Source organism: Phoca vitulina, unplaced genomic scaffold (assembly GCF_004348235.1).
Source record: "Phoca vitulina isolate PV1807 unplaced genomic scaffold, GSC_HSeal_1.0 scaffold25, whole genome shotgun sequence".
Lineage (NCBI taxonomy): Eukaryota > Metazoa > Chordata > Mammalia > Carnivora > Phocidae > Phoca > Phoca vitulina.
In genome coordinates this window covers 21702798-21715420 of record NW_022589728.1, presented here as the reverse complement: position 1 = coordinate 21715420, position 12623 = coordinate 21702798, and the positions used below count along the sequence as shown (strand labels likewise).

Here is a 12623-nt window from a genome sequence, read left to right as displayed (position 1 = left end):
AGAGGTGAAGTAACTGAACTTGACCACCACACAGTCAGTCACTGGCAAAGTTTAGAATCCCAGGCTAAACTCTGTGACTGCAAAGCTTGTGGTGTGACCATCATAAGCGTGTGCATTTCTGATGCTCTTCTGCCCTTTCATGCAAGAGTTTTTTGCCCGCAGGTCATGAACAAAATTATTTTAGAAGAAACTCCTTTAATTTCTGTGCCATGCAGTGAAAGAGTTGCCCTGAGAATGCCTTGTGTTAGACCTGGTTTAGTATTAGACTTTGTTCTGTCAAGAGGTGAGCTGGACAGCCACGTCGTAAGCACTGTACAAGGAGTTTCATTACTAGTCATCCTAAGAGAACTCCTTGCCTGACGCGTAGAAGCAAATGGAACAGGCTTGCAGGAACAACAGTGTCTTCATCTGGTGGCTGAGTCTCAGTAACATCAAATTTCTAAATTGCTATGGATTGCATATTTAATGACCCTGATAATTTATCAAACGCTGTAGCTCATCTTTGAAAACAGGGTGACAAGAGGCCGTATCCTAGGCTTCTGATATCCTAATACCCACATGTATTTACAGACACTCTTTTCCTTTATTCAAAACACATTATAGGAGCGCCTGGGTGGCTCAGTCGTTAAGTGTCTGCCTTCGGCTCAGGTCATGATCCCAGGATCCTGGGATCTAGCCCTGCATCGGGCTCCCTGCTCTGCGGGAAGCCTGCTTCTCCCTCTCCCACTCCCCCACTTGTGTTCCCTCTCTCGCTGTCTCTCTCTGTCAAATAAATAAAATCTTTAAAAAAAAAAAAAAAAACAGATTATAGATTTTCAGCATGTGAATTCAGGACTAACAGACACAAATCTCTCTAGAGGCTGAATTTAATGGCATTTCAGCCCTTCTGTGTACTAATTTTATCTAGAATTTCTTTTTTCTCTTTCAAGCATTTTCATGACATGAACATCTAGTATAATAGCAGTGATCAAGCTGAAAAAAAAAAAATAATCAAGAAACAAAAAAATGACAATGGGCCAGGGATGCTGCTGGTGATTTCAGCATAGGGTGATAACAACTTGAGTTTCTGTGTCCCAGAAACAGGAGGAAAAGATCTTGAGGCAGTGAGATAATTAAAGATCACTTGATAAAGGATGAAAGCAAAACAGTTGTTTTAGGCCTGGGTCTGTCCTTAGCAGATTTCATTGTTATTTAATTTTTCAGCTAAATGCTGCTTTCTGTTCAGTAGACATATTCGTCTTTGACTTCGTCTTTGACTTAACATGCAATAGCCGGGGGGTAGCCTCACATTGCAACAAGTTCCTTCACTTTATTTCCATGACTTTAAGCATACATTTGCAATTTAATATCCTATCAAAATAATTTAGGAGCAGAGTTAAATTTCAGTTCTCTGTGTGTATGTGGGGTGTTGGATGCTGTTTGTTTTGCTTTGGTAAGGAACAGCTTGAGAAGAAGATCTCCACTCATAGGATGTCCTGGGCATAAGAGCTATAATAAATTAACACTGTTTCTTGGTAAACCAAGGAAAAAGATAAAGTATCTGACTGTATTTTCTCTTTTTGAGCCTCTTCACTGTACTATGCAATTTTTACTAGGGAACTGAATTGTAGAACACATAAAAATATATTTTGCAGAATGTTGATATTGATGATGTTATAGGCACCAGGTAGGCGAAATGTCAAGAAGATATTGAACAACAGTGACAAGTGCCACAAAGGGTGAAGTTCAGAAAAAAATGGAAACATTTGGCAAGAAGGTTTACTTAAATGACATGTTTCTTGGAAGTGGAGGCAAAGTTCTAAATAATTTTTCAAAAGTGATATAACAAAAAAATGGTTTTATAAAAGCAACCATTTTATAACTGCTACTCTGGAATTTGTTATTGCAAAGCATAAGAAAGGAAGATTAAGCCAAAGACGTGGTGATTTTAATGTCTCAGCTTTGGTCTAAAAACTGTGGGTTTTTTCTTCCTTTAAATATGCCAAAATAAGCCATCAAGCTATGACTAATTTATTAACTGTTCAATGTTAGCTTTTGTCACATTTGACTTGTATCAGACATATTTGAAAAATCTGAAAGTATTAAGAGATTTTTATAAAATAAATTTCACCTCAAAATGAGAACTCCAGTGTAAGCAAACCCATGAACACGGTTATCTATTTGCTCTTCTGCTAGTTTCCTCTTGGGTAAACCACTCTGAGTGAGGCGGCCGTGCGCCCTGCCAGCCAGCCCTGTACCACGAGCAAATCACAGTAGTGCCGCAACCCTGTTTCCCTGTCTCTCAAATCACAAGTGGGTGTACTCTAGAGCTCTTCTTTTCAAACTATAGATCTTGATACATTGGGGGGCCATGAAATGGAAAATTCTCAGAGTGCACTCCACACAGTGGGTAACGTCTTGTTTTGACAAATTTATATTTCAGCTCTTTTTGTGGGAGAGACAGATGGGGGAGTGGGGAAAGAGGGAGGGAGAGAGGAAGAAAGAAGGAGAGAGAGAATACTAGATCATCATGCAAAGTGTATTTTTGACCATGGATTGTGGTTTTAAAATGTTTGAGAAAACAATGTTCTCAACTAGAGCCCCTTCCTATTCTAAAATTCTCTCATTCCAGTTCACTGTCAAACTGTTCTTTCGGTGTAGTAAATGGTTCGTAACAATACTGTGGAGCAGCAGGTATAAAAACTGTTAAGGAAGGACAGCTAATAACAAAGGAGAAAAACATTAAAAGGTAAATAAGGCCAACATCTGTGTTGTATTTGACCACAAGACTGAACAAGCCTTTAAAATTTATTAGTATTCTGACTAGCAAGTCATTACTGTAATTTATGAAGTAAAGTTAAAGTATGCTATATACTAACAAACAATGGAGTAATTCTTTTGATGGTGGTATAAGGGAGCAACCTTATCAAGGAGAAATCATACTTTTTCAAAAGTAACAATACCATGGCACATAAATTCCAGAATTGGCAATTAAATAAATGTGGTGAGTCTCTTCCACCTTGCCACATAAAAAGATTCATTGACATGGTTATGAGATAAGTCAGTGTATTTTTATTGGCCTGAGCTAGAGGGAGTAAACACCTTAGTCAGGTGTTTTGTTTTAGGAACAGCTGTTTGAACTTCTACTGGTTATTTCTGCTCTAGGGTATATTTGAGCATTTGCTTTTTCCAGCACACTTTACTGATTTGGAATCCAAGTGAGTGAGCAACTTCCTATAAAACTAAGATTCGGTGACAGTTTCTCTTTACTTGTAAACTATTTTTAATTCTTCTACAACCTACAAAATTTCATGGATTTTAGGTGGTATTAAGCAGGGACAATTAAAAAAAAATTTTTTTTAATTTATTTATTTGACAGAGAGAGACAGCAATAGAGGGAATACAAACAGGGGGAGTGGGAGAGGGAGAAGCAGGCTCCCCGCTGAGCAGGAGCCCCCGTGGGGCTCATCCCAGGACCCCGGGATCATGACCTGAGCCGAAGGCAGACGCTTAACGACTGAGCCACCCAGGCGCCCCAAGCAGGGACAATTTAAAGAATGCTAAGGAATAGGACTCATCAAACAGGAAATCTGAGGGAAGTATTTTTATTTGTCCTTCCCTACCCAGCTCTTGAACACTCAGTTCGTCTCTCTTTCTTTCCCCTCTGCCCTGTTATAAACCCTGGGGTGTTTGCTTTGCCCCTTTGCCAGTCTAACCCCTGACTTTTGGCAACACTGTGTCTTCTGCCTCCTTGCCACTGTCGGTCAGCCGGAAGAGACAGGAATTGAGACCAGCAGTGTCACCCTGCCCTATTTTCCCAAACCCTCAGCTGTCCCTCCTCTGCGACTCCTGAAAGGTAGACGACTGGCTTGCTGGCAGGGTGTGGGCAGTGCCCGCGGAGTGGGCGGTGCAGGGGCGGGGTTGACTCCTCCTACCTGGCCAGCTGATTGGCCCTGATAGCGAACCAGTCTCCGCCCCCATCCCTCCATCCCAGGCTCCGTCTCTCTCCAAGATGTACGAACAGGTATGATTGTGTCCAATTAAGAGACGAGATTTTTTTTTTTTTTTAATTGTACGTGAGAACAAAGTGCTTGTCAGCCGTCTGATTTGTTAGATGAGCAAACTGAAGATCAAGGAGGTAAGGACAGCAAAGTGGGAGAGCAAAGGTCAAGCCTGGATCCAGAGCTCTTCTTCCAGAGCTTCCTGCTCTTTCCCGAAGTCCGTGAGGAGATGGTACTTGAGGTCAATACTCAAGGGCTTGATAGATCACAGATGCATGGAGAGTAGGGGGCAGGACACAGACAAGTCTTGAGCTTTGGAATGAAGGTAGCGTGCTCAGAAGACAATACACAAAACATACAAGGTTTATGCCGGACAGTGTAGATACACAGGGTGTATGCCAACAGGTAGGTGACATGTGAAGCCATAATTTCTCCAGTTACAACTTCCCTAGTTAAACGATGATACAGGTGGATTCTGTACTTATTCCAAAGGTTTGCTGTAAGAATAAAATAGTATTCAGAAATTATTGTTTGAAAATGTTTAAAATGTCATGGTTGTAAAAGCCAATATTGTTGTTAGAATGCCAGTAAAACCTTCAAAAACTCACATCACATCTTTGTATACTTTACGGACATTTTTTCCTTCCTCGCTAATTATGCAGGGTCTTCACCACGAACCATGGTGTTTCCTGGATTTGATACATTATCAAAACAGTAACACCATAAAAACTGCAAATATTTCCATAGCCCCTGAGTTCATCTCAGTGCCAGTAGATGTCCTCAGGATATGGGTTGGATGAGACAGACAGACTGCTCATCACTAGTGTCCAAGGCTTGAAGTTTTGGATGGAAGCCATTGTACATTTCAGAATGCTGGTATTCCCCTTTGTGTATGGGACTGGCTATTTGATAACGGGATAGTGTCACATGAATGTCAGGATCAGCTCCCTGAGCTGGGCATGGTGCCAGGTGGTCAGAATGGCCATCACTTCCTACTATGAGTATACTCAAAATTGGCAGGCAGTCTGAATAAGTAAGAAATAATGATAGTTATCATCTGGAGTAGAAATAGTATTTATTGCCCCTCTGAAATTAATCTATATTGGATCTATTTTCCTGTATTTGTGGCAATGCTTTTAGATACTCTTAATGGATTGTGGCATAACATAAACAATGTCTTCTCCAGCCACTGACTTTCTTGCTCCTGAAACAGACGTATGAAACTAAATTTCCTCTACTTTATATGTCTAAGTGACCCTAGATTTTATATTTTTGTAATATTTTAAGCAGCGGATTATTTCTTCATTATGCAAAGTACCAACAACATTTGGGTCACTTATTAAATAAGCCACTGAAGTCTGCGCCCTGGAGTTGGATCATGTAGTCCAAAAGCTGCTGGAGCCCCAACCTACCGATGAGTTTCTTGGTCTCAGCCATTCTCCATCCCGAGTCCCCCTTATTGTAACACTATGTTCCATGAACCTGAAGTATGCATGTTCTTGACCTGAAAAATTCTCCTTTTAGGATCCACCTACATCAGTTTCCCTTGGACTACGAATGGAAGAAATGATTTTCAACTTGGCAGACACACATCTGTTTTTCAATGACTTAGAAGTAAGTTCTGATTATTTTGTATACACACTTCCTGGGGCATGTCTGAAAATTGATGAGTGGTCTGAAAATACCAATGAGATATTATTATTTCGTGAATGTATAACTAGAATAATGAGATAAATTAATTATTGCTTATATGGTAGTATGTTTGCCTTCATTGTATTTCTGATTTTGCTTTATTTTGACTGTTGCCTTTCAAGATTAGATTCCATGTGACCCTTGGTAAGGATTCAAATTTGATGCCAAGAATCTTAGATAGTAACCTGTGTGGCTATCAGAAGCTGCAGATTGCTCAGCTCCATAGTTACTGTTGAGATGGGTCACCTTCCGAATCCCACAAAGTTGTGATACTGGCATACACTGTCGGGGGCAGACCTTTATCCTATTGGCTCAGCTGCTTGTCTTTCTGGTTGGCCCAGTTGTATAACATTCCAGTCAGGCCTCTGCTCTTGGCGTTGCCGGGATTTCTTATGTCAAACTGCTGATGATTTTATTGGCTCGTTATAATTCGGCAGGGGGGAGCTTTTGTAAGATGGTTAATTAATTATGTTACGGGCACTGTCAAACATGGCGATCTCGATTAGCAGCATTCTTAAGAATAACGAATATTGTTTCTCCTATCTCCATCATGAGAACACAGGACTATCACTACACTTCACTCTCTTCTTAATAAAGACAGTTGTTTATTTATATCCTGCTGTTAAGCAAGCTTGTGGTAGGCCTGCCAACAGGCATTAATCATCAAGTTGTTGTTTGGGTAGATTTTATAAATGTATGTTATTTCAGACAGGAGAAGAATCTGAAAGATTCAAATAGAACTCTTACTGATCAAAGTTAATTGGCAGCAATTGGCCTTTAAATATTTCCTGATGTTTCCCTTTTCAAAATCAAGCAAAACACACCTTATTTAATAGATGAGCCAAAATCATTTGAAAAATGCCAGTGTGTGACAGAACTTAAATGCGGTTTGTTCAACATCTGTCCTGTATTTTGATTTCGTTTCATCTGCAATGAAACTACTCATAGACGAATTGGCAACTTCCAGTGCAATAAAATTATTTAGATGTGCTTCATTTTTTCCCCACTCCTTAGTGAAATATTTATTTTTACACTTAGGGTAAAATACAATTTTTTTTTTTTTTTTTTTTTTTTTTGCATTTTAAAGTGTTTGCTTTTCTTAAGGAAATTACATGTAAGGCATTACTGTTTTTTAAGGTAGAAATATTCCAAGTGAGTGACAAGTTCAGAGTTGCCTTTAGAAGAGCTTAATAATCATTCTTATTTTCAAAAGCTGTTTCTGATTTATGGTTGTGATTCACTTCGTAAGAGAACAGCACAAAAAAATTCCATATTTTACTAGTATGTTAAAATTCTTTCCCCAAGTTTCCATTTGTTTCTAATGATACAGACTAGGCTGATATTTTGTCTTGGATATAACCTTGTTACTCTTACTGATGTTAATAGGTGTTAATAGCACCCATCAAGAAGAAATTAGCAGTAATTTGCTATTGCTTTTAAATTCTACCTTCTTACAAATGCCAAAGCTTGTCTATGCAGTGCCAAAACTATGTGGTGAAAAGTGAGAAGTTAGACAAAGTAATAATTCGGGATAATATAGACCGAAAAACTTCCAAACTTGGTTTTGATATAACATAGCTGGATTTTTATTTGTTTACTGACATTAGTCACAGTGAACTATATATGGAAAGTGAAATAGTGCTCAGGCAAATACATGAAAAATACATATTGAAAGTTTTAGCTTAGGGATGTAAGGGATATAGTTTTTCCATAAGCCCAGATTAAAACAAAAAGAAAATGAAGAAGTGGGGGGGTGGTCTATGCAGTCGTTAAAATATCTGATTCTGTCTGTGGCCTAAGGACTCTTCCTTATGTAAAATAGAGAAGGGAATAAGCCAAATATAAAAATCAATAGTGGAAACATTATTTAGACTTATAACCTTACAAAAGTTGATTTTAAGTTATTTTTCTCAAGAATAATATAAAGGTGTCAGCAAAAGTATCAATGAAATATCCATTTAACCTCTGTCTTTGAAAGTTGTTTACTTGCTCTAGATTTGCCCGATATTTTAAAAATAAATTGGTTCTTATACTTATTTCAATCTTTCATTTTATATTTTTCTAATTCAACAGACCTGGGACTGGTCATTGCAAATATTTGTTTCTTTCAAAATAAAAAGCAAAAGTATTTCCTGGGAAAAATAAATGTATTGGCATTATATTCCCAAGAAAACCAAAATTATCTCATCAGGCAGAAATGGTGTGGTAATGCTTGATTTCACACTCTAATAAGCAATGTGCTGCGATAGGGGACATGGATATTTTAATATATTTAAATTACATGTTTTTAGCTTTTTAAGATCTCTGATACAAGTAATTTCAAGGAGATTAATGATCTATTGGTTAGCTTAAAGTATGATTTCTGAACTCCAATTATTGACATTTGGCCTCACTTTCTTTTAAAATGTTAACTTTTTGCCAGCCACCCCTCTGTATCATTTGGTTAATTCACAGTTCTGGCTTGTAAGAGATTCTGAATAATGAAACCCACTACGTGAGAGGCTTTCAGTAACAATTCTTGTATTATCTTGTATTCTATGCTTAATGCCGTTATTAGGATACTATTTAGGAAATTTAGGATATCATTTTAAAGTAATTTAGAAATATCTTAATTGTATTTTTAAAATAAAGTTAATCAGTTTTGGTTCTAAAAGTTTTGTCTGTCACCTATCATTTAGTAACATTTTTTAATAAAAGCAATCACAATTTAAATTAGTTGTGTTGACACTCCGGGGGCAGATAATAAAAGGAGAAATTTGGGGGTTTTGTACCATTAAAAATATCTGACATGTTAAGAAACATGAGTGACAGGGAGACATAATTATCAAAGGAAATAATATCTTCCCCCACCAGAGAAGGGTTTAGACTTTAGTTCCATAGTGTACTTCTGGCTTTCCTATTTCTAAGTCTGACTAACGTCCTGAGTATCATTTTACCAAAAGGTCTCCGCGTGCAATACAATGATGCTTACATGGAAGTCATTTTTTATGAATGACAGTATGGAACTAGAGGTGTTTTTTTTTCCCCCCCTCAGCTTCTTTAGTAAAGTAGGACTCTTTCCGAGTCAATGGAGAAAGTGTTCTTTCTGTTGGATTTTTATTGAAAAGCAACCTGCAAACAGAGTGAGGAATGGCCTTTCGTGTACGATAAATGTTTCAGTTTAACTTGCTGCTGATCAGTTCTCTTGCTAGATTTTTCTACAGTTGAGGAAAATATTTCATCAAGATGGAAATAAGTAAATAAAAATAAGGTGCAAGCTTATGGTGAATTTTCCGTCTCTGTTTGGCATTAAGTAGTATCTTTTCACTGACATGATGGTGTCCATCGTAACTGGTGTTGACGTGGTGGTCCTCAAGAGCCTCTGCTCCCAGTCCCTACTCCCCAACTGCAGGTATCAGGGCTGGGAAGTAGCGGGAACACTCCCCACCCTTCCGTCTTCCTGTGCAGGTGTTGTACACACCACATTCATCTGGTTAAGTGTGAAGCTACATTGGAGCATGCTCCTTCTCCTAGTGTGTTGCATAGTGGGGACAGACCAGATGATTCCTTGGTGTCAGGAGACACATGAATATTTCAGGCCTTTCCTGGGCCTTTGCTAAATAGATTCCTGTCCCAGATCTGATTTTTAAGCACCTGCTCTTGGTATCCCCTTGTTTTCACCTTTTCCACTAAGAAAAGGCTTGGGATAGAAGGTTCTGGTGTCAGGAGAGGCTAGTCTGCATTTGGTGAGTCAAAGGCCATGGAAAGGAGCTGGAAATAGTCTCTAAATAATGCCATGGTTTAAAGGAAGGGAGCTGTAATGATTTTTCTTTTTCTTTTTCTTTTTTTTTTTTTTTTTGAGATTTTATTTATTTATTTGAGAGAGAGAGAGCATGAACAGGGGCAGAGGGAGAGGGAGAAGCAGACTACCCTGCTGAGCAGAGAGCCTGACGTGGGGACTCGATCCCAGGACTCTGGGATCAGACCTGAGCCAAAGGCAGATGCTTAACTGACTGAGCCACCCAGGCGCCCCGTAATGATTTTCTTATAAAGCAAAAAAATTAGTTTGCCCCTTGGTTTAATTCAGTCTTTAAAATTGTAGTAATATTTTTTACTCCAAACCTTAGGTTATCATCTGTTAATTATTTTAATATATGTTGTTTATAAATTTATTTTTAGCTAGGAAAAAAAAAATCTGTCTTCAAAGTATCAACCTTGCCAATGCTCAGTAGCTTTGAGTTCAAGTGACGCCATCTTGTAGTGATCTAATGCTTGTGTTTCCAGAAGTGTAAAGATTTAAACTAATTCAGAAGTTGATTTGAGTTGAAAAATAGAATTCACCTAGAAAGTGCCTTATTCTCTATAAATAGGAAGAAACTCTCAGGCCCACAGTCCAGCTTTTGTGGTGGGTGCCGGAAACTTTGGTTCTCTGCTGCAAGGGTTTTGTGGGTGCTTGCAGAGAGAGGACACTTCACGAAGAGCTTGAGCTGTTTTCTGTTTTCAGTCCCTTCCCCAAGCCAAGAGCCGCTATATGAAAATGTGTGCACACATCAATATATTCCAAACATAAATGTACCCATACACATATACACATACGCAAATATGCCACTTGTTGTTTTCAGCTCTGTACATAGGCTTTTGTATACTCATTTTCTCCTTATAAATTTAGCAAACATAGAGGATCACATTTTTTAAACTCCCAGGAGCATCCTTCATAACACTCAAAATATTGCCTTCTACATTTTGACTATTAAATGAATTAGACTGAATTCTTATCTGTTATATTAGACTAGAATAGCAATTTCTATTTCCTTCCCCATGGAAGACAATAGAGTTGACTTTGCGTTCCTATGTTTTAAGGTAAGTTGTTTGGCCTTCTCCATTTCCTGAGCTGACAAGAGTAATAGCAGAACTCTCAGTGTAGAGGGCAAACTACAGTTTTCAAGTAACGAATGATTACTAGACATAATAAATGAATACTGAATTTAATGATGTTGTAATTGGTGGCTGAAAAGAAGCATGTCCATATTTTATTATTATTACTAATGAGTAATTTTAAGTGTTCTTCCTATTTCATCTTTTCTTACAAGATTCTGTCATCTTTTATCTGAAATAAGAAATAGAAATACAAAAGTATAGTCAACGGCTTCTTTAATTCTGAGTTTATTTGAAAGTTAGGAGTCAAAAGTATATATAGCTGTTTAACATAATAAAAGATACTTACCTTACACTGACAGCCAACATTGTACTTAGCGGTAAATGAAAGAGGCACATTGTCATTACAAAAGGAAAAAAAATAAAAATGCTCTCTGTCAGCACTATTATTCAGCATTATTCTAGGAATTTGAGGCACAATAAGACATGAGCTATAATGAAATGAAAGAGATGGAAATGATTGTTTTTTTGCAGAAAATTTGATATACATAGAAAACTGAAGTAAATCTACTGGAATAGTCTTAGAATTTATAATACACCTCAAAAAAGTGAAGGATTATAGAATTAAATTAAAAAATCAGTAACTTTCTTCTATTATAGCCAGACATGCAAAAATTTTAATTATAATTTTAAAGTAGCAGCAGTAACAGTAACACCAAAACAAAAAATTCAAGAAAAGGAAAAATAAAGAGTAACCTATGCAAGAAGTTCTTGTGAGAAATATATGAATAAAACTTTGACATCTTACTGAGAGATCTAAAGAAAGATTTGAATAAAAGATGTCTTCCTTTCCTTTTCTTTTTTTGTAACATGTTATAACAATTTTGTAAAATTGTCCCTAAAGTCCATTTGAAAGGATAAATAGGCAAAGATACCTAGAAGTTTTTGACAAAAAGTAATAGCATCCAGCTCAACCAAATATTAAATATTTTATAATTCTACAATGATATGAAGATTTGTGTTGGCCTACATTGGCACTGGACTAAGTATGGGGAGAAAAGATCACTCAGGTGCAGCCCCAACTTCTAGAAAACTTCTGTATGTTTTAAATTAATCCAAGCAAATTAATAGTGAAGGAATGGATTATTCAACTTGTATGCAGAAATAAGTCAATTAAAGAGTTAAAATGTAAAAGAATAAAAGAGAAAGTATAGGTAGATCAAAAAGAGATTTCACATTGCTTAGAGGAAGTAAATTTTTGGGTAGCTGTTTGGTGATAAGCCTCAAGAGCCTAAAAAAACTGCACGCATTTTACATCTAGACTTTTTACTTTGATCAGAGCTAAAGGCAAGTGTTTATAATAATAAACATTTCTGAATTATGAAATTCTGATAATGTTTTGTTTCTTGACCTTGTTGCTGGTTACATGAGTATTCCATTTGTGAAAATTCATCGAGCTGTAATAAATATTTTTTCAGTAAAATGTTCATTTTTAAAAAGCACTGTTTTGAGGAATAGATACACACATAGGTTGCTGTCAACTCTGTTAAAAAAATTGTATGTCCAATGTATAATATATTCAACTGCTATTTTTCTAGCAGAGGATCTGGCCCAATAGAAGGACTCAGTAGATATATATTGAATACAAAATAAATGGAAGAACAAAAAATATATGGAAAGATACAGCCTAGAATTTTAACATTGATTTTATCTGGAACTTGGGGGTTTATTATTCTTACTTGTGCTTCTCTGTATATTCCAAATTTTCTATAAAATATACTTATTTCTTTTATAATCAGGGTAGAAAACAAATACTATTTTTGAAAGCCATAGATAAAAGATAAACTTTTTAATTAATAAAATAAGGAATTAATATGTCAACTCATTAAGAAAAACATAAGAAAGAAATAGCTCAATAGAAGAAATGAGCAAAGAACATTGAACAGATTATTCGCAAGAGAAAAACATTCAAATTGTCCACACACAAAAAGGAAAAATGTTAGGGTTCACTTTTGGTAATCAGAAATGTTATCAGCAAAGATTTTAAATCAATAAAATGGTCTGCAGTGCAGTAAGATAAATACTTGTGTACATTAC

General features: G+C 36.8%; 1 protein-coding gene across 2 annotated transcripts in view; it reads left to right on the top strand.

The window, feature by feature from the left end:
- The window catches only part of EYA1 (EYA transcriptional coactivator and phosphatase 1), a 165411-nt gene that overhangs the window by 108857 nt on the left and 43931 nt on the right, over positions 1-12623 (top strand). For both annotated transcript variants that reach the window (XM_032421973.1, XM_032421971.1), the window contains one exon: positions 5505-5594. In XM_032421973.1, the coding sequence (XP_032277864.1) occupies positions 5505-5594 (90 nt within the window). The remainder of the gene's footprint in view (positions 1-5504; positions 5595-12623) is intronic.